Source organism: Emys orbicularis, chromosome 1 (genome assembly GCF_028017835.1).
Source record: "Emys orbicularis isolate rEmyOrb1 chromosome 1, rEmyOrb1.hap1, whole genome shotgun sequence".
Lineage (NCBI taxonomy): Eukaryota > Metazoa > Chordata > Testudines > Emydidae > Emys > Emys orbicularis.
In genome coordinates, this window is record NC_088683.1 from 75,202,343 (window position 1) to 75,225,576 (window position 23,234).

A 23,234-nucleotide genomic window follows, 5' to 3' on the forward strand; every position below is an offset into this window, starting at 1 on the left:
TGTAGGCTCTAAAGTTTTATATTGTTTTATTTTTGAATGCAGGATTTTTTTGTACATAATTCTACATTTGTAAGTTCAACTTTCATGATAAAGAGATTGCAGTACAGTACTTGTATTAGGCGAATTTTGTTTTTTACAGTGCAAATATTTGTAATAAAAAAATAAATATAAAGTAAGCACTGTACACTTTGTATTCTGTGTTGTAATTGAAATCAATATATTTGAAAATGTAGAAACCATCCAAAATATTTAAATAAATGGTATTCTCTTTTTGTTTAACAGCCTGATTAATCACGATAATTTTTTTAATCGTGCGATTAATCAGTTAATATTTTTAATCACTTGACAGCCCTAATATATATGTATATATGTATACACACACACACACACACACACATATATATATATATATATAAACTGTATTCTATAATTTAGGCTGACAATTTCATAAATGCATGCCAAATATGCAAAACAGATATCTGTATACACAATTGCTGATTAATCCCTAGGAAACTACATGTTTTCCATGTACACTTAGGCTCATGTTTATAAAAATTTAGCCCTTCAGGCATGAATCTTTTCAGGACAAGCTTAAGGCTAAGTTATGAAATAGAATATATATCCTTGAGCATATGTTGAAAGCAGATTGTTTGACTACTACTACCATAAATAATTAAATTATTGTTTATAACTCTATGTCTGCTTATAACACAGACTTTTACATGATGTTGCAGAATCTTACATCACTCTAAAAGATGTACAAAACAATTTACAGCCTGCAAAAAAACAGTTCTGATTCAGCCAGTCTCAGGTGCATAATATCCTTCCATCTATGAGAAATAATATGCAGAGCAAGGTTTTGGGAGGTTCCTTTCACGTCCCAACAGCATACCTTGACATGGGCCAAACAAAGTCTTCTGTGTTGTATCCTCTTCCCCCACCATTCATCTGCCTTAATCTGTTTTAGATTGTACACTTTTCAGGACACAATTATTTATTTCTGTGTGCTTGGACAATACCTAGAAGATTTTGGGAACAACTAAATACACCTGAATGTATTTGAACAACATTAATAATTGTGCTCACAAAAAAATTAGAACTTGCATCTGAAAAAGCTGTTGAGTAGCATATATGTTTGTATGCACCAAAGAGTTAATTTTGCACATAAATGGGTGATTGAACAAGCACAGTTAATCTCTTTGCATACACATATGTCTACTTTGGGTGTGCATGTTTTGGAAACACAGTACAGGTGCCTAAATTTGAAAACTTTGCCTATAGTTACTTTCATTTTACTATTTGGTTTTGTGACAGGAGATTCCATAATTCTAGCGTGTACTGTATTCTCAATTCCCACCCTATGTATTTGATTCAGGAGTGCTCTCCCGTTTGACAAATTTTATAATGTTTAAAATTAGGTACTTTTCAGGAGCAATGAATTCACATTTTGTAAAAGAACCTCTCTCCTTTAACCATATCTTGTTCGTCCTCTCTCATCTTGTCAAGGTCCTCCTGGCCCTTTTCTCTGCTTTGCCAGTATGTGTAAGTTAAGTGGCAATCCCTCAGAAAAAAATAAGTTAAGCAAAGAGACCTGTGGATTTTGTGAATCCTACAGACCTCCGTGGAAATAGCAGTCCATTGCCCTGTTACAAACTCTTAGAGAGAAATCCCTCCATTTGAATATTTTCTGAAACTGTAAACATGGCCACACTCTTTCTCTTTCTAAGTGACTCTTACAGCCATAAAAAGTTAATAACATCACTGACATGTTTTTCCTGCAATTCCTTGGGGGTTTAATAGCTGTAACATTTTAGATGCCATGACAATTGACTCTTCATCTAAACAAATAAATACATAACAAATAACGAGTGTGTCTAGCCTAATACTTCTTGAATATAGTCTGTGTTGGGTATTCTTCGAAAATTTGAATTAAACATTTTAAAACAAAGCATTGCTGAATTTCAATTTCTGTTTGTTGCATCATTGAAAAATGTAGGCATCTAACTTCAAAGAAATCAGTGCCTTTATATTAAAACAACACAAGGACAGATATGCAGACTCAACCCACTATAAAGACCAGTAGGAATAAGATTATATTATGGCTCTCTGCAAATGTCTGACACTTTCAGAAGAGTGTTGCTGTATTAGAGAAATAGACAAAGTAATAATATCTTAAAAGGTCATCATGACAGTATCTAGACACATTCCATAGTCTGGTTCCATGGACTCTTCTAGATGAGCTTTGTATCTGGGAGCCTGACAGCTTAGAACTTTTCTTTAAATTCGAGTGCTTGAGTCCTTCTGTTGTTATTTTCAGTAATGAGAAAGAGTAACGTCAGGGGGAAGTTCTATTGCCCAGAGTGACAAGAAAAGCAAATCACACTTAATGTTCTGAAGGCTGCAACTAAAGAGTTGGAGAAGATAAAACCGAGCCTGGAAAAATGGAAAATGCTGTGGCAGTTGGGGTGGGGTGGGAGAAAGCGAGGAGGTGAAGTAGAAAGTACTGCATGCTACAGATTACAGATTTTTTTAGACCAGCCAAAACACATGAATTATACTTTATGTACCATGGAAGCTTTGCTCAGTCCATTTCATACACTAGTGACATTTCAAATGTTTTTCTTCGATTTCTTTCACAGGCTCATCTAGTAGCAGCTTTTGAAAAGAGCTTAGGAAATATGACCGGCCGACTGCAGAGCCTAACAATGACAGCTGAACAAAAGGTACACTTACAAAAGCAGACGCTTGAATGTGGAACATAGCAGATTATTTTAGGGTTTGTGTTTAAATTTTAAAAAAATGAAAGAAAGGACAGCGGTGACAACAAGACAGACACATCTTTCTTTCCTGGTCATTGCAATCAAATCTTCATAAAGCTCTATAAGAATTAAATTGTGCCGCATCAGATTTACCCTAACAATATCACAGTATGGTTTGAAGATAAAATCTTTCATTTCCAGATTTTAATTAATACATTTGTGACTCTTGGTTTAATCCATATGGAAAGATTCTTCAACAAAGGCTGATCATAAACAATTGGAGTATTTCATTCCAATCCGACAACATTGTCAGAATACTAAAAATTTGGCAAAAGAAAGGATTTTAAATAGAGAAAAATGACCCTATTGAAAATGTTTATGAAATGTGACCAAGCTGTTGTCTAACAGATTTGGTTTTGATTTTGCTATTTAGAGGGGAAGAAATATCAAAACCTAATACCTAGTATATGTAATCAGACGCATGGTACCAGTTAAAGGAGCTGCTGTGGTAGGGCCCGATTCTGCCAGGTGCTGAGCACCATGACCCCATCCAGCAAAGCATTTCCTTAACTTTAAATAGTTGAGTATTCGCACTAACTACAATGGGCTACTCAGAGTCTTAAAGCAAACCATGCACTTAAATACATTGCTGGATTGGCAGCAGGACGCTCAGCACCTTGCAAGTTGAAGCTCCCAGAGTCAGATTCTGCAATCCTTACTTATGGTGAGCAGACGCTTACTCAGCAAGTACTCCCGTTGGGCCAGACTGAACCCTTTGCACGCTGGTAAGCAATTATTCATACAAGTAGCTCCACTGAAGTCAATGTGAGTAGTGGTTCACTGTCTGGCCTCCTTTTGATTAAGTGGAACTGCTTACAAAGTTAGGAACTACTCTCCGTGAGTAAGGGTGGCAAAACTGGCCCTGAAGTATCTCATGACAAAAAGCATTTTTGGTGACTTTTTTATATATTAAGCAAAATGTTCTTAAACAGTTTATGTTAAAAACAATTTTTAAAAATCTTTTGTAAAGTCTAGTTTCCCTCAGAAGGCCCCTTATCCAGAAGAGATTAAAATGGTGACATTGAAACAAATCAGTTCATAAGTAAACTCATTTTCCCAGAGACTTAAGAGCATGTTTTGCTCCTTCTCCTCTTTCCTCTGCCACTGAGGTTAAATTCCTTTAGCAGCTTTAATCCTCATTATATAAAATGAGAGTTAAAAGGATTGATTCTTAATGCAGCAGTAATAAAACTAGTTTTAATTAAAATTGACTGTGCATTCCAGTGTAGAATTTATTGCAGAGAAGTGGAACAATGTCACTCTGTAAATTGCATAGCTATTGTTGTAGAGCAGGTTTTTGTGCTTAACATTTTATGTACTGTTTAGAGTTTTTGGTAATGATATACAAATTGAGGATGGAATTCATCCATTAAAGAATCATCTATCAAGTTAAGGGGTGTAGAAGAGAATATTTGATATGCTTTAGGCTATATAATGACTTTGAACATTGTAATGAATGTTCAGAGGAGATCCTTTCTTAGATCAATCTTTAGTGCTAAAATATTTTATTTTTTTTCATAAGATTCATAGATTCTAAGGCCAGAAGGGAACATCATCTGACCTCCTGTGTAGCACAGGCCATAGAACTTCCTCAAAATAATTCCTAGAATGTGTCTTTTAGAAAAACATCCAATCTTGTTTTAAACATTCTTAAAACATCATCATTACACAGCATTTGAAGTCACATGAGTGAAAATGAGAGTATGTTAGCTGAATATAATATTTTTGAGAGAAACTATATAGTCTATCTGGGACTTAATTTTACCCTTGTGCGAGCCCACTGACTTCAGTTTGATCACTGATGTCTTATAGTTTTCTTGTATCGTGGAAAAATACTTTTCTTTTGTTATATACTTTGAAACTCTCTCGGCTGTTCCCACAGGAATCTGAGCTTATAGAACTAAGAGAAACCATTGAAATGCTGAAAGCCCAGAATTCTGCTGCGCAGGCTGCTATTCAGGGAGCTTTGAATGGCCCTGATCATGCCCACAAAGGTATGTTTTTGTCACTGTAAAAGTAAGTACTAATTTGTTCCCCAGAGAAGAGCAAAGCTGCTGGTTTTCTCTTATTTTGAGGACAGTATCTGTGGCAAGGATGAGAGAATTCTGGAGTCAGTGTTTGTCACATTTGTGGTGTTTCCACCGCTGGAAAACTTGCATGTATCACCTATGAGCCAAACAATTCTTGGAGCCCAGACTTCTCAAAGTTGTATGGTCAAGAATCAGTTGCTGAGTGCTGAAAGTTAACCCTTTCAGTACACCTGTGGGTATAAAACATGTCCAAGTCCAAAACAATAATCAAATGTCAGAAACAGTACAGCAAAACATGACCAGAAGTTAGAAGTCCACTCTAAATTGCAGCTCTGAATGTTGTTGCACCCATGACGTCAGCATTGGATTGAGCAGTAGCTCAGGGGGTGCACAGAAGGTGCCAGCTCAGCCCAGTGAATTCCAGATGCTGAATCCTCTTTTTGTTGTAATTTACACAGACATCACATGACAAACCATATATTGCAAAGGTGTGCAGTATCATTCATGTTGTTAAGCAACAGCTAGAAAAGGAATAACCAGAGAAGAAAGAATGATAGCGAAGGTGACTTTTTGTAAATGTCATTGATCTTTTTTTATAAGTAGCATTATTTATGAACAACTAGCCCAAGACTGTTTTATTAAATGTCTTAAATACAATGTAGCTTAATTCTAGAAAATAGCACTTCTGAATAATTCCTTTAAAAAGTAGTTCCTCTGAGTATTCTGGGGTGTATGCAAGGAGTATATATTCTGGTAATTAGGGTATGCCTATTAGAGACTTAAAAAAATAATAAAACCAAAAGCCTCACTGACCTATTATACACTTCCAATATCCTTCACCTTCCATGTCTTTTATTATGTTGTATTTTCAATAAACTACTGGTTGCTGATTCCCAGGGTGGCATGTCAGGGAGTAGCATCTTGCTTCAAAATCCAATTCAGCCAAGGGTAAAACAGTGTCCAGACTTTCAGACAACAGCTCTGTAAGAAATAAGTCAGTGCTTTGAAAATTATTTAAGCAATTGAACTGTAACATAGTTAGTCCCCAATCCTGGACAAGGATTTGCTTAAATATAAGGGTCCAATTGCACGGATTGCTGTCCAGGATTGGCTCCTCAGTGAGAGACTCCTATTCAACAAGATGCTTAAACTTGTGCCTGGCTTTATGCATGCGAGTAGCCCGTGAACTTCAATGGGACTACTCACATGCTGAAATGCCTTGTTGAATCAGGCCTAGAAAAAACATCAATGCCGGTTACATATATTATGTGTATTTTGGATCCTTTAGAGAAAGAAGGTGCTGCATAAATGTAAGTATGGTTATTATATTGAAACTAGAGTCCATCTCACAGATGGACAGATGGTTTATACAGTATTTTCTTCTTCTTCTTTTTTTAGATTTGCGTATAAGACGACAACATTCCTCAGAAAGTGTTTCCAGCATCAACAGTGCCACAAGCCATTCAAGCATTGGCAGCGGTAATGATGCTGACTCCAAGAAAAAGAAAAAGAAAAACTGGGTATGTGCTCAGCGGGTTTAAACCCATCGCCTAGATATTATGTAGCTTCCTCGTTCCTGAATAGCATAATGGCCCATTTCATCTACAATATCCTTGTGGGGCCAGAGAGATATGGAGCAGTTCATACCTAGTCACAGTGTGATGTTACTGGCAAGCCAGAAATTGTTGATCACCAGTGGGAAATTGTTTACATCAGTCAGGATCAATTTAAAATAAATATATAACATTAAAATAGCTGCTATGATCAAACAAATGACTGGGCTTTGATAACACTGTTTTAATTTTCTTTAGTAAAATGGATTGACTCAAAAATGTTACCAAACAATGAGCTGAAATCTGTTAATAGTTCAAACAGTGAACAAGATACAATGTTTAGAGAAATAAAGCTTTTTAATCAAACAAATCACAAAGATATCACACAGTATGAACGTTTTATTGAAATATTTTCTATACATAATAAAAATATTTTTTGTTGTTTAAAAAATGTTTATGCAGGTAATATTTTAAAATACTCATCAGCCTTCATTCCCTTGATTTGTAATTCCCCACTCTTTCATGTTTCTGCAAGGTGAACTCTAGAGGAAGTGAGGTGAATATAAACCATGGAAAATTTGGCATGCATTTATAAAGAACCCTATCTTGGCATGATTGCTATTCATTTTGGCAGTAGGCTTTTGTACCTTCTAAAAACAGATTATCCTGTATGTCTTCTCAGTTTGTCTATTCATTTTAATCTCAAAGTTTAAAATGTAGAAAGGGGGAGTGTAGCCAAAATCCATTTCTTTCTTGTTAAAAATCATGAGCTGGAAAGAACTTAAATAATATTTCTTTGATCAGTGGTCACACTCCCCACTCTCCAATTATACCATTGAAGTAAAGTGCTTAAGTGCCTTACTGTTTTGTAGAGGGATCAGTTTGTCATCAAGCTTTATACAATTTTAAGCAGAGCAATTTTCTGAGGAAAAGCACAATTTTTCCTAATATCAGTTACTCTTCTGAATAGACTAATCTATCAATGAATGGGCTAATTGCAATGTGAAAATTCATTGCAAACAAAACTGTTGTCCTCTTGGTTCCTGAAATAAATGGCTCTTTGGCTATTCTGTCCCTTTTCAATAATGGATAAGAGCTTCTCGCGAGAAAAGGCAATGCTTGTGTATATGAAGAACTTGCTACTTTAAACACAACTGCAATAAAAAAATACATACCTTTCAGCTAATGTTCTTCTCAACAGTAAACTAAAGGGCAAAACTTATATCACAGCTTAAATTTTCTTGCTTCTGATCCTAACTGTAGCAAATTATATGTTTGAATAGTTCTACAATTCAAACTCTTAATAGAAAAATAAATTTACAAACCACATCAATTGGATTTTGTCTTATACTTTTAGCATTTGATATCAGCAATGTCTGCCTGTATTCTAGATACAAAGTGGTTATTTAAAACCAGTCACCTTGAAGAGAATGCCATGGAAATGGAATTCCACAGGAGGTTCATGGTTTTAAATGAGCACCCCCTTAGCAAAAGCAATTGATCCTGCACTTTTTCCATAGCATTCAGTTTGCGCTGCGCTGAATTAATAAAAAAAAAACACTGTATCATATCTTTAGAGATACTGTGTTGCATATGTTAATACCCTGCTTCTATATACTGACCTCAGGCAGTGGCTAGGATGGCATCTGCAAACTAACTCCTCAAAACAGAAGCTGCACAAATCCAGAGAGGCAAGGGAAGTAATTTTTCTCTCTTTCTCTTTTCTCCAGCTAAGAAGCTCATTCAAACAGGCCTTTGGAAAGAAAAAGTCCACCAAGCCTCCTTCCTCACATTCCGACATAGAGGAACTCACCGATTCATCTCTTCCATCATCACCCAAATTGCCCCACAACTCAGGGGACTGTGGGACATTGTCAATGAAACCATCACAGTCAGCATCTGCGTAAGTCTCTCTTTCTATACTAGTTGCTCTTATTAAATATCTGGACTGTGAAACAGACCTCTTTAAGCCTGCCCAGTTCTATCTCAGATACGATCACCAACATTGACAACCTTTTCATCTCTCTCTCTCTCTCTCCATCCCTCATCTCCTGGTTCTGACAAAAACCTGCATCCCCCATTTAACCACTGCTTCTGCAGCAGCGCTGTCTTATAGCACAGCCCCTCCTCCTCCTCCTCTCACACCCCTTGTGTTAAGTCATCCCCAGATGGCTGTGTTGAGGGCATTGGGCTTTTCTCAGTCTTTCTTGCAGTGTTCTGCTCCACCCTCTCCTTTGAACAATGCTCCATCAGACAACACTCTCCCCCTCTATGTTGCTGTCATGTACCATCCCCCTGGCTCCTTTCCATCTCCCCTTCTGAGAACATCCCATGAACTGCTGGACATCCTTCACTACAGATTTGTTCTTTGCGCCACCAGTTCTGTGATATTCTCAGTCAAACAACACTATTTCTCCACTCTGACTCCTACATCCGCAACACCAGCCGCTTAGTCACTTTGACTCCCTCCTGAAATTCTCTCCTTCTGCTGCACCCTCCTCCACACACACAAACTAGCTGACTGGTAAAAGAGAAGCTTAACTTTGGCTTCCCTCCGTTCCTTCCCTCGTCCTCTCTCCCACCACCTTTCCTCACCAGCTCCATTTTATTCTTTCCCTCCGTCGCTGACACCAATCTCACTTGCTTATTGTCTCTACTCCCTGCACCTGCCTCTACTCTCAGCACCTCTCCCGATATCTCCCTCCCTCTATGCTGGCTTTTTCTCCACAAAGAAAAAAGCATAGTCAAGGATCCCACAACCTGAAGAAACCACCCTTGATTTCCTTTATTTCTTAACTACCATTCCATCTGCTCTCCGCCCTTCACTGCTAAACACACTGAATGTACCATCTAGAACAATTAATAGAGTCCAAGGCCAGGAGAGACCATTGTGATCATCTAGTCTGATCTCCTGTATAACACAGACCATAGAACTTCCCCAAAATGATTCCTAGAGCAGATCTTTTAGAAAAGCATCCAATCTTGGCTTTAAAATTGTCAGTAAGGGAGAATCCACCACAATTTGTTGTAGATTGTTCCAATGGTTAATTACTCTAACTGTAAAAATTTTACACCTTATTGCCAGTCTGAATTTGTCCAGCTTCAACTCCTAGCCATCAGATTATGTTACTCTTTTCTGTGCTAAACTGAAGAGTCCTGGGAAGGATGATAATCGCTGATGGCATTGCTGGTTAGGGGGCTAGGCCTCTGCTCACCCCACCTCCAATATTTCTCCTGGGCCACAATCACACCCTGTTTTTGTCTGTTTTTTGGGTGGGTGTTGACTAGATCCGCTGGTCAGGTCACCAATCAGTCTGATCTCTCCTCGGGGTGACTGAATCCCAAGGAAGATATGGGGTCCCCTGCCATCATGACTGGGGGGAGGCCCTTCAGTCCATCTTTTGACCCCTGTGGGTGTCCAGTCTCAGCTGTGGGGTTCTAAAAGTCATTACCTTCTCCTTCCTCCCTCAAGGGAGAGTCTGGAAGTGAGGGTTTCTGTGCCCTCTGTAAGGAGGGGAGTTGGTAAGGGTGCCCGGGCCCTCCCTCTCCACCAGACTCCAGCCCTATAAGAGGCACCAATGTCCAACACCCAGGAGTGCCTTCAGGTTGTCTCCCCGGGCCACTTCCTACCACCCACTCTCTCACCAAAGTCTTACAGTTTGCCTCAAAGTAGTAAAGGAAAAAGAGAATAATTGAACCTTCAGCCCCTTTGGGCTCAGCAGGCAACCTCTTTCTCTCAATGAAAAGGCTTCTGCAGCACCTTTCTGCAGGAGCTCCCAAAGTAGGGGTCTCTCTCCCTGCCCTATCAAGCTGCTTCTGAGCTGTCTGGCTCCCTTTTCCGCTCCGCCTCCAGCTCGAGCATACTCTCCAGTATGGATGGGTGGGGTGGCTGGGTAGGGTCACCTGGGCCCAGAGTTGCTCTTTACCCCCTTCAGTTCTAGTGCAGGGTATATACACCCCATCACATGCTCTCCCCCTCAAGTTCAGTGCTGGGGTACCATTATGGATCCTTGTTCTTCCCCTACCCGTGAAAAAAACTCCATGTTCTTATGGTCCCTTGCTGCTTGGTGAATTACTTGGAAACTATAGGACTGCAAGAAAAGCTACCATTGCATGATCCTAGGGTTGGAATCTTTCATCAAGTTCAGCCAACGGAGGGGTGTCTGGTTTATTACTAAAAGGAAACGATTCCCCAACAAATAATATTGTAAGGCATCTACGATCCACTTCATGACCAGGGTCTCCTTCTCAGTGACAGAGTAGGATACTTGGGAAAACAGCTTCCTGCTAAGGTAAAGAATGGTATGTTCTTCCCCTCTAAAGTCCTGCAAAAGTACTGCCCCAAGAATCACATCTGAGGTTTCAGTCTACAGTATGAATCATCTTGGAAAAGTCTGTGCTTGAGAGAACTGGTTCCCAACTTAGCTGACCTTTCAGCATCTCGAATGCCTTGTCGCAGACTTCAGATCATGAATTTTCTTAGGGCTTGTGTCTTTTATCAGATTTGCCAGGGGGGCCACAATGGTGGCAAAACTTGATACAAAGAGGCTATAATAGCTTGAAAGGCCCAGGAAGCAACACACTTGCTTTTTTTGGTGGTTGGCATGGGACATTGGTCCAAGGCTTGTACTTTACCAATCTGCAGCTTCAGACACCTGTCACCTACTTTATAGCGGAGGTAAGTTACCTCCCAGCTGGCCAGTCAAAATTGGGCAGAGTTGTCCATTATTCCTGCCTCTTTGAGGGCTGGCAGTGATGTGGTAATGTGTTTTAGGTGATCGTTCCTCTCATTGCTAGAAATGACAATATCTTTACTGTATGCCACAGTTTAACATCCATGGGTACTTGGTTCATTAGGCGTTGGAAGGTAGCTGTGGCCCTGTGAAGAACAAATGGCATGGTCTTAAAGTAGTAGACACCAAAAGGGGGTAGAAAATTCAGTCTTCTCTGGTGATTTGGTTGTCAGAGGAATCTGCCAATAACATTTTGTTAGCTCAAAAGCAGATATATACTTGGTAGCTCCTAGCCTGTTCAGCAATTCATCTATCTAGGCATGGGTACTCATTTAATTTCAATATTGCATTCACTCTGGAAATCAATGCAGATCTGTGTTGACCCATTGATTTTTGGCACAAGTATTATGGGTATCCACTCACTATGGGATTCCTCAACCATCCCTGAGTTCAGCATGGCCTGCAGTTCTTGATGGACTATCTCTCAAATTTTCAATGGAAGGGGTCAAAGGCTTTCTTGGACCTTTTTCCTACTTTGGTGTCCATGTGATGGTAGGTGCCTCCTGGCAGCACTGAGAATACTGAGGGGAAGGCTTCAATCAGATATCATAATTGTTGTTTTTGTTCAGGCTGGAGTTCTCCCTCCATTGGTATTGGCCCTGCATCATGGCGCTTGCAGGATGATCTAGTGAGGTTTGTGGGGGGAAAGGTGCTATGAGAAGGCCTTTTTGGTCCCCCAAGTCTTTAGAAGTTTCACTTGATATATTTGCATTTCTTTCCTCCCCCTGGCTGGTAGATTTCATAATTGACCACCCCCCACCTTTTGTAAGGATCCAGGGACTAGAACCTGGATCTGAAGAGCCTGGGGTGGTTGATATTTCCACAGTGCCACTGGAAGGCCCTTTAGAAGCACATACAGGGAGCACTGTGGAGAATAGGTGCTCCAGAAAGTACCACTCACGAAACCCAAAGTGACAGAACCCTGTGGCCCTCTGATTGGACAAGTGCCCCTACTTAACCCCAGGGGCTGTCCCAGGAAGTTGCCTGGGCAACCACACAGATCTTGACCTGTTACTATGACAGACATTGCCTTGTCCCCTGATCTCTAGTCTCTGACTCCAGCCTGATTTTGACCCTGACTTCTGCCTCATGATCCTAACCTGGTATTGCCTCTGATCTCCAGTCTCTCACTCCAGCCTGACTTCAACCCTGACTCTTGTTTACAGAGCTTGGCTTTGAGATTCCTCTAACTCTGGCCTAGCGACTTCTGTCCCTGGCAGGCAGAGTCAGCCCAGCTGCGACTGCCTAACCCTGGTCCCTTACACCCTTCTTTCCACCTCAAATAGATCCTGCCACTTGGTCAGTCACTTTGAATCTAAGGTCAATAGCAACAATAATACCCTTTCCCTGGGCCCAAATTCTCACATCCTGGCCCTTTGGTTGCAGGCCCGTTTCTGGTTCTGTTGGGATTTCAGCAGGTTTTCTTTAGCAAAAGCCCTCAGTGTTTCCAAATTCTCCATCAGGTAGATCACATACTGTACCAAATTGGCTTTCTCGTGGTGGTGGTCTGGGATCCTGCATGAACCATATAGTAGTTTGAATGATGAGAACCCTGTCAGTGCCTGTGGCACTTCATGGATGGCAGAAAGGGGTGTGGGAGTTACTGATTCCAGTGATGGTGATCCAAGGTCACAAATTTCCTAAGTATCTCTTTCAGTGTCTTACTGAAGCACTCCACCAGCCCATCTGTCCGGAGGTGGTAGACCAACGTCTGCAAGGCCTTGATTTTCAAGAGGTTGCACAATTCCCCCATTAGCTTTGAAGTAAAGTCAGCCTTCTGATCAGTCAATATCTCTTTCAGTATTCCCACACATGCAAAACCCCTCATCAGTTCAGTGGTGATGGTGGCTGCAGTGGTTGAGTGAAGGGGGATGGCTTAGTACGTTGTAATATGAGTCTTTATCTCTTTTCCTCATATATAAAATACTGGTACATGTTGTTAATATAGTCAGGCTAAAGTCTGACATTTTCCCTTCTTTAGTTTGCCATTTAATGTTTTTATATACCATGAACTACATCTTCTTTCCTTTGCAGTGGTTTCTTTTTAATTTTTCTGACCTGAGTCTCATGTTCTAAATCATTGCCTTTTCTTTCCTCCACTTGCTTCTGTCTGTCTAATGTGTGTATATGCAGGTCATCTCTAATCTGGGCACCAAAGAAAAGGCAAAATGGTCATGTGACCTACAAGCATAGATCCCGGTAAAAAGGAGTGTGAGGCATGGAATTGCATATCCAAGTGCTAAACTGAAGAGTGTGTCATTTTCTTTCCCAAAATGCATTTGCATGCATTCTGGCAATTAAAAGCTGACCTCTGTTTCATGTTTGCATACTAGTAGCAATAATAATACTTATTATGTAGTGCTTTTCATCTTTAAAGTATTTTATAAACATTAACTATTTAGAAGAAGTAATAAAAGCAAAATAACATCAGAGTAAATTGACTGCAAGCATTGACTGGTGCTGAAGTGTGGCAGAAACTTGTTGTTCCATATTCTGGCAGTTCTATGTTATGGAATGGATTTAATTAAGATAGCAAGTGGGTTCTGGGACATGGTGTTCTACATAACAGGTGAGGTGAATTGTACCATTGTAGAATGAGAATCAGGTAGCTTCTGGGCTTCCCTAGACAAAGTCAAGTGAAATGCTTCTGTGTCTGTAATCGCACTATGCAATGATCTCCATTGTAAAAATCAACATTTAGCCAGTTACATATTTACCCTATTATAAGTATAAGTAAATAACTGCAGTATTTGAGAAACCATATATCATAATGGGGTGACTATAGGTAAATATGACAGCCCCTGCAGGGACTGTCTTTTAGATCACAAGGGCAGGGGCTGTATTTTTGTGTATTGCACAGCACAACGCACACTATTAAATAGTGTCTAATAAATAGTATGTAACAATAGTTTAATTTGACCACCATAGCTCCGTTTTGATCACTGATATCTGGGAAAATCATACCCTTTGCACAGAAAAAGTGACACAGCTGAGAAATATAGTTCAAGCTATTTGAAGATACAGCCATTCCACATTTGAAAAACCAAGCATGTAAAAAAAAAATCTAGTTTTTTGTACATACTCAGTTTTTTACATCTTTTTTTTCCACCACAGGAAACTAACTAAATTTGAAAGATAAAAAAGAGAAATCATCATTTCATCTGGACATTTTTAGTTTTTTTTCTTTATTATTATTTTGCAGTTTGAACCTCTTCATATTGCTTTCATAAAATTCTCTCTCCATTCCTAGGTTTTACCAGCAGCAACCATTTTCTGTTCTTTGATATGTAATAATGACACTGCTTGTAGGAGAAAATCTTCCTTTAATCTCCTGCCTATTTTCCTTCTCCTCTTTAGGATATGTGAGTGCACAGAGGCAGAGGCTGAAATTATTCTACAGCTAAAGAGTGAGCTGAGGGAAAAAGAGCTAAAGTTAACAGACATTCGTCTCGAGGCCCTCAGCTCGGCACACCATCTTGATCAGATTCGTGAAGCCATGAACCGCATGCAGGTCAGTGCAGTGGCATAAGTAAGTAGGGTAGTGCTCACGTAAAGCATGCTTGTTTGTTTTTTAACTCCTTCCCATTATTTTATTTTGTTTATTTAAAAAAATGTTGTCACACAGGAACATGAGAGATTGATAGCACTTCCTAGAGACAGGCTTGATAACTCTAGATACAGTATTATAATGATAATATTAATTCATCTAGTTTATATTACACTAGCAATCAAAATGTGTGTTGCAGATACACAGGAAGACATAATCCCTTCCCTAAGGCTTTTACAATCTGAAAAGGCTTGGGTGGGAAGAAGAGATATGACAGACAAGCAAAGAGATCAGGAAGCTGATTGTTACACAGCTTGTTAACTCAATGTGTGTGTGGGGGGTGGCATTATTATTTTTATGTACATGGACTAGTCCTTCTACTGGACTCATTAGTTCCTGACCCAACTCTTCTCCACAAACCTAAACAATTTGTTTTTACTAGCCCACTAAAATTCTTGCTTAATTATTACCCATGACTCCCTCTTATGTCCTCTCTCAACCCAGCTTCTCATCCTGCATCTTCCCAACCCCTGCCTCCTGACAAACTCCCCTTCAATCTGCATGAGACCTTATTCTGTGAAGAAAGGGAAATTCAGAAAAGTGACTGCATTCATTGGAAGAGACCTGGGGTTTGGTGGCATGCTGGCTGCTCCCACCATTACAGGATCCATCTCTGGAGCGCCTAGCAGCAGTTGCAATCTTCACCACAGAGCCCTGCTGATTTAGGCCCTATCTGTGTTCAGTCCTTCCCATTCCTACACCCTCATCTGAACATTCAGTCTCCCAGGTGCAAAAACCAGCTGATAGAGTCTGGAACCTAAAATAGCAGGGAAATTCTGAGGAGGGCTCCAGCCCAGGTGTTCTCCTAGGATGGACGGAATGGTTTGCTGTGGTCACATGACTCCACAGCGTTGGGACAGTGCTTGGCTAGTCCCCAGCCCCCTGATGCTCCTGGCAATCACTGTTGTTGCCGTGTTTCTCCTTCCTAGAGCATTCTTAAAAGGAAAACCTTCCTGGGCTGTCCAGCCCACACGGTGTTTCTGGGAGTGGAGGGGAAAATAAGTCGTATAGCACTATACTGTACATACTCAAAGCACCCTAAAACCTTCCCAACACATATTTCTCATTGCCCATCAGTTCTAATGTGGCTCAGCTGGGCAAACTGGTGTAGTTAATAATTTCATATATGGTGGGGAAGGGTTTGATATCACATGACTCATTTCACTGGAGCCCTATTCCAGATTTGAACCCAGGTGCCTTTATTACCTGCTGGCATTTTTTACATGTTTGACCCCTTCTCTTCACTTCCCACCATTCTTTGCTTGTTTGGTTTCTTTCATGGGGGGGGATGCTATCCTTTATTTTTTTATTCTTAAAATGTGGTTGAAGAGCCTTTATGAAAGTTTCAGACACTTAGCAGAGTGTGAGTGAATATGGAATTAAATCTGATGTGCAATGCCATCTCCAAGAATAAGCAGTTGCTTTGTACTATGTTTCATGAAGCGTCTAAAAGCTAGATTTAGCTGGTACCAGGCTGTGCTCAGGCTAAGTTTTCATTTGATTATTGTAAACTCGATAATCTCTCGGCACCACAGAGGATTTAGCTAACAAAAAAATCCTGACTGTTCTGATTCATCTGTCACTATATGTTTTCATCAAAAGGAGTTTTTTGGCTCTTATGTGAACAAAACCATGTTGGGGTGATCAAAAACTGTCTGATGTCAACAAGGGTTATGAAACAGTTAAACTATCTTATTTTTATTGTTTGGTTTTCATTTCATATCTCCTTGGTGATGTCATTGATTCAATGTACTTCTAGTGGCAACGGTAGTCTTCTGTGACTTTAGCAGCATTATCTAGCTGAGATTTTAGTAACCACTTAAAGGAAATAACTATTACATAAGATATTTGACAAAGAAAAATGGCTTTCTGAAGTGAAAATTCCAAGTGCAATATGTCAGATCTGTAGTAAACACAAGGACTTGAACATTGTGTTGATCAGCGGTGAGATTGATGCAAGAATAAAAGGAGCTTTTAGCAGTCCCCCCTCCCATTTCAGAACTGAAGGGAATTCAGTTTCCACTAATTGTATTGTACTGTTGATGTATTGTTACATGCTGCTACAGAGCTGCTAAACCAGTTAGCTTGTGCTGGTGAGCAGCAAGCTGCCTGAACAACCACCCAGTGCTCAATGGTTTTCAGAGACAAAAATCTCCCATGTTTTTATACTGATTTCTTTTTGTTTTAGAATGAAATTGAGATACTGAAAGCTGAAAATGATCGCTTAAAGGCAGAGACTGGAAACACCGGGAAGCCGGCTCGACCATCTTCTGAGTCTTCAAGCAGCACATCCTCCTCTTCATCACGGCAATCATTAGGGCTTTCTCTGAACAACTTGAATATCACAGACTCTGTTACGTCAGGTGAATAATACATATATATACATGATTAACATGAATGTATTTTTCTTTCATTTTATTTTCTTAAAGGTCCATATTTCAAATGTGCCTTCTGAAACTACACATGCATTGATTTGTACACATAAACCTCAGATTTTCATGTGCTACTGGGTATTTGCACATGGACCTCACAAATAGTTTTGGTGATCTCTTTTGAAAATTTGGCTTTAGAAGTCAGAGAATAGTAATATCAGATTATTTATCCTCCACACAGTATGTTCCTAGCTCCTAGCAATGTTTCTCTTTGATTTTTGTATGCTACAGGTTGATATTTGATAAGAAGGGCACCATTGTAGAACAGGTGTCAAAGAACTGCTGAAATATGTGTCTTTGTGGGTCAAATGTGAGAGTAGTTGCTAAAACTTTCCCTTTTATCTACAGATATGGTATTGTTCATTTCCTGCGGATTCCTTAAGAATGCACCATTTCTGCAATCAGGAAGGAAAGTGAACACTGTTTAGAGTTAGATTTTAGTAATTTGTTGTGGAAGGTAGATATGTAGTCTAGGTTGGGATGACCTTTTTTTCTTTCCATATACTGTCGGGTCCAGATCAATCCATTTACCATTTACTGTAGGGCCAAATCCTGCTCTGCTCACTAAATCCTCTTATTGAGTTCTGTGGGAATCCCCATGTAGAAAAGCAACCAGGATGTAGGTTCTGAACATTCACACATTATACAATACCGTAGTGTCTGAGAATAGATAATCCCAATCTCCCTACTGTAAGCTTTCTGCACTCATTGCATACAGTGGCCAAGAAACAGGAGTACTGTCTCAACTGTTAAAACGATGAGCATAGCAGAAGCAGAGAAACCATCAGTAATGCACATCTGTAGAAAGTATAATGCAATCTCTGGAAGCAATAACAGTGTGGCTAATAATTATAGATGGAGTCTGGGCAATAGTACAGCTGGGGATGTGCCAAACTGCCTGACAATAATTTGAGTTGGCAGTCAGTCATATTATCTTTCCAGTCATTGATTACATGGGTATTTGAGCCTCTCTTCTGGTTTAATTTTATATTTTATATGAAAATCAGCATGTTTTTCTTTACACGCCAGCCATTTTATTGCCTGGATTAACTCACTGAATAGATGAGGCTGTGTTGTCCCTGGACATGGCATGAAGTTTCTTCTACTGCAAACACATTCATTCAGTACCAGGAAGGAAAAGTCTTATTGTGCTTCCCCCCCCCCCCCAATGGGAGGAAGCCCCCAATACCAGAGCAGTGGTCCATTCAATAGTACTGAACTTAGAAACTTTTTCATGAATAGATCCTGAAATTGCAGCTCCAGATCTCTTGGTTCTGACTAAATCTAGAGTTCTATTAAGTCAGATACAGGCAAGTTGCATCTTAGGCGCATTTAACATGCGCGAATTCAGCTTTGCGCCGTCGGCAAAAACGGGGAAAAAAAAGAAAAACAACAATATAAAAACTGCATCTGTAGTGCGGGCGATTCTGCCTGCCATTGAACTCAATGAGTGTTTCACTATACGCAGTTTTCGCTTTACGCGCTAACTGCGGAACGGAACCCCCGTGTAAGATGAGACTTGCCTGTACAGCAAAAAAATACTATAGACTGTGTATAATTCTGTGTGTGCTATTGATACATGCTCTTCTAGTATGCAAGCTGATTACTTCTGATTATAAGAACTAACAAGGCTAAGGCACATGGAGGAGAGGAAGATCCCATTCAAACGTGTACCCATTCCAATCTAAACACTGCATATCATTTTGCTATGGCAGCAGGAAGCTTGCAAGTGTGGGAAGTTTCCACCATCAAATCTTCTGGTACTTTTGTAGAGACCAAGAGGTTATTAACCCGAGGCTTTGGAGCTATGGTCCAGTTAAGCATGCTTGGGGGCTGCAACACGTGAAACTAATGAAGCCCTAACTGGAGTCTGCTCCATTGGCAAGGCAAGCTAGGATGGGGAAGAATGGAGATTTTGAATTATTCAGACAGTTAGTGAAAAGCCTACAAGAGTGGAAGCCTTCATGCTATGCTAAAAAATTATTGGGGAAAGAGCAATTTGGGTTCCTTGCAGGAATATTATGGCCTCAGCACCTAACAGGAGCCCTGTTGAAGGAGCTGGTGAAGAGGCAGGTCAAGAAACAGATGTCTAGGGGAAGATGGAGATTCTCTCTACCTCCAAGACCTCTGTGAAGTCCTGCATTGCAACCCTATCATCAGAGAAGTGGCTGGACACTGAGTGAGTCCAGACTGAATACAAAGCAGTTTCCTGGGCAAGTTCCTCTTCCTTCTGATCAAGGAAGTTGATGACATGAAAAGAACAATAAGGGAATGCAGCTCTAGAAGCTGCATCATGAGGAAAGAGGGACTCTTCCATGTGACTATGCTTCATCGATGTAAGGTAAAGTCTGTTGGGAAGGGAAGGTGAAACCCAATGGACTTACAGCAGCAAGAGTTTTGGCTTCAGGATTTGCTATTTTTCAACTGACAGCATTTTAAAGGGCAAGGTGGATAGTCAAAGGTTATGTTTCTACATAATATGAGGTTTAAACTAGGTTGTCACATGGATCCATGGTAGTTTTGAACACACTCCAGTAAGAAAAGCAAAGAAAAAAATGTATTGTAGCTAATGGAATGTATAGGGCCTCAACTCAGGATACACACAACCAAAGCTTATTAGGAATGATTGCCTTCATCAGCTGACAAATCATTACTTTTTCATTTCCAACAGAAATGGATGAGAAGTAAGTAGTAATTAAAGTGATCATACTGCTATTGTTGTGATAGTGGCCTTTCTTACTAAAAGACCTTGCAACAAACATTAAAATAACAAGTAAAACAAAGCTTATATCACTTCTTAGATTAATCACATTCTATAAAATATGTTTGCTTCTTGTGTTGTAGATATTTTACTGGATGATGTCACAGATGGAGCCCTCCCCAAAGAAGGCCACAGTGTTAAAATTATAGTCACCATAAGTAAGGGCTATGGTCGATCCAAGGTACGTTCATTTTCCTGAAGTCCTAGAATCACAGATATAGTAAATACCACCATTATAGCTGAGCTAGTTGCACTATTTTCAGTTAGGAACTGAAAGTCAAACATTCAACATACCCTTTTTCTTTTATCCTTTCTTCCTATATTTTTTATCTAATCCAGGCATTGTCAAATGCAGTCCCCACAATCTTCTGCATTATGGCCTATTGCTGCTTTTATGAAGGCTCAGACAGACTACTAGTCTGACTCAGTTTAAGTTGGAGTATTGCATACTGGGACCTGTAGTCTCTTCAGATGGGCTTCTGTTAAAAGGGGTGGTCGTTGTAATTTAGGTATAGCCCTTGGCAAGTTGCAAGTATGCTCCTCATGTGGACAAAATTGAGAGGTCCAAATTAATCAATTTTGAATCATATCCTCATGATCTGATGTTTTATGTTCCAAAAATCTTTTTAATATAGTGTAACCTGTATTTGTATACAATGAGTCTTACTTTATTTTTATCGCTCAGGTGCCACCACAAGTCTACATCACTTTTGCACAGATGGTCCCAAACAACTAAGCTAAAAATATTAGCTCAAAGTCAAAAATGTATAATATAGTTTCAACCATAGATTTCTTAAAGAAAAGAAATCAATATGACTACTTTGAAGTTAAGTGACTCAGTGTGAAGGGATAGGAGCTTACTTGGTCACAATTCAATATTTTTATACTGCTAGGCCCAGATTCTGTCCTGCGATAAGGCAGCTTTGTACTACCCCATGAAGCAAATGCCAACCATTGATGTTTAACTCATGCATGTAACCCTAAATACAGGAAAAACCTTAGAGCTATGTGTGATCTATTTAATGTACTTTATTTCCACATATATAACAATATAATTAAAATAATAGGTGGACAATGGCATGAAGTAAGACTGAAGTGTCCACCTTAACATTACTTATACCTATTTTTATGTGTTAATTACTAAGTTGTAGCGTTGTATCTTAGAGATCTTTAAATGCATGTGGCAAACTGATTTCCTCCAATTTTAGTCCAGTTTGTGAATTCTCTCTCTTTCTCTTTATAGGATCAAAAGACGCAGGCATATTTGATAGGATCCATTGGGGTTAGTGGGAAAACCAAATGGGACGTTTTAGATGGAGTAATTAGACGTCTCTTTAAGGTGGGATATTTAAAAGTTGGTTGATCAGTTAATTCCATATTCTTTGTCTCCCATAAACTCTCCCTACTTGGTTAGTTTTGACTTGCCTAATTCATTTTTGTCATATAGCCTAAGTTAATGCTTTTGCTCTTTTTTAAGTTTACATATGCTTCTCTGAAATGCATAGATCTGAGTCTTCTTTAAATGGGCCTACACCTACGTTAAAGTATGTGTTTTAATAACTTGTCTCACGTGAGATGACCATGCATACTTTTATATCTTGTATGTATGTATAATTTTAGGAATATATCTTCCGAGTGGATCCAGCTACTAGCCTGGGTTTAAGCTCCGATTGTATTGCTAGCTACTGTATAGGGGATTTAATCAGAGCCCATAGCCTGGAAGTGCCTGAACTGCTGCCTTGTGGATATCTGGTTGGAGATAATAACATCATCACCGTGAACCTGAAAGGTAAAACCACAACTATGTTTTTTCAGATATTTTTCTCTTCTTTGTTATATCCCTCCCAACCCCTCTATTTATCGTTTAAACCTGACTTTTTCTCACCCCGTGTCCAACACAGGAAGTCATTTGTCCTGTAAGTTCTTTGTATGTGTTTGTATAGTACTTAGCACATTCAGGCTTCTTGGTGCTGTAGAAGTATAAATATTAAATAATACGAAAAATATTTCTCTTCTCTCACTGACTTTAAAGTCACAGCAAAGGACAAATGGCTTTAATAGAGACCAGGGACAAAATTCAAGAATTCCATTCAGAAATGTTTCTACGCCATCCTGCTCCACAATAGGGACTTTAAACATTTCAAAGAGCTGTAGGGTTTTTCTATGTTGGGGGCCTTCAAAAGGACCGTGTCATTTGATGTGATATCTTTCTGCTGGTAACCCTTGTTGCTGTCACTTCGACCTTTTTATCTTAAATGCCTTTAATGTTTGAAACACACATCTCTGCCTCACAGAGCCTTCTCTTCACATTTACTTTGATATTGTTGCTCCCACCCATCTACTCATGGTGGTGGTGCTGCTGCTGTTTTATCTTTTTGCCCCTTAGGAAGTATCTGTGCAATTCCAACGGTATTCAAACCCTGGAGAAGATAGGAATTAGATAGGAGCATTTACCTGCTCTCAGCATGGCATGGATGTCAGCAGACACCATGCTGAATTTATACTTATTTTAGACATCACCTTGAATGGAGACAAGTTATTTTTTTCTTTTATTCCCAGGAGTGGAAGAAAACAGTTTGGACAGTTTTGTGTTTGATACACTAATTCCTAAGCCAATTACCCAACGGTACTTTAATTTGCTGATGGAGCATCACAGAATCATCCTGTCAGGACCCAGTGGCACTGGAAAGACCTATTTAGCCAACAGACTGGCTGAATACATAATAACTAAATTGGGCAGGAAAAAAACTGAGGATGCAATTGCTACTTTTAATGTAGATCACAAATCAAGCAAGGTAAGTTACAATTAAAAATGACAAATTTGTTGCCTGATTTGTACTGATGAGCAAGAGTTAGTCCTGCTAATTTACACAATTCCCTGTTTTTTGTGTTTTCCTATTGTGATTGAACCTTTAATCAGAATGAAACATGCAGCCACAGCTCTTTGTAATCTGAGTGGTGCATCATGATATTGTGTAGAAGAGCTGAATTTTGGGGCACTTGTAGGACTTCCACTTCACAAGCTGCTAAAGGCAGAATAAAATGCCATTTTAACTCTAGTTCATGGAGTTCCAGTAACTTCTTTTTGAAGACATTAGCTGTACAATGTAGTGCTAGTCTGACTTGCATTTTGATAGTGAAAATGGTAGCCCAAAATTACTGGATGGGAGTAAAAAGGATGATCTAGTGAACAGGGCATTGGATTAGCATTTGGGTTCAATTCCTTGCTTAGCACTACA

The 23,234-nt window shown here is 39.5% G+C and overlaps 1 protein-coding gene across 2 annotated transcripts in view; it reads left to right on the top strand.

Annotated features, from left to right (window-relative positions):
• NAV3 (neuron navigator 3) overlaps positions 1–23,234 on the top strand; it is a 363,920-nt gene that overhangs the window by 331,831 nt on the left and 8,855 nt on the right. The window contains exons 23-34 of one of the 2 annotated variants that reach the window (XM_065423439.1): positions 2,640–2,723; positions 4,702–4,813; positions 6,248–6,369; positions 6,938–6,958; positions 8,133–8,305; positions 13,329–13,394; positions 14,553–14,706; positions 16,991–17,165; positions 20,079–20,176; positions 21,239–21,334; positions 21,616–21,784; positions 22,555–22,790. In XM_065423439.1, the coding sequence (XP_065279511.1) occupies positions 2,640–2,723; positions 4,702–4,813; positions 6,248–6,369; positions 6,938–6,958; positions 8,133–8,305; positions 13,329–13,394; positions 14,553–14,706; positions 16,991–17,165; positions 20,079–20,176; positions 21,239–21,334; positions 21,616–21,784; positions 22,555–22,790 (1,506 nt within the window). The remainder of the gene's footprint in view (positions 1–2,639; positions 2,724–4,701; positions 4,814–6,247; positions 6,370–6,937; positions 6,959–8,132; positions 8,306–13,328; positions 13,395–14,552; positions 14,707–16,990; positions 17,166–20,078; positions 20,177–21,238; positions 21,335–21,615; positions 21,785–22,554; positions 22,791–23,234) is intronic. The other variant, XM_065423440.1, reaches the window with a different exon arrangement.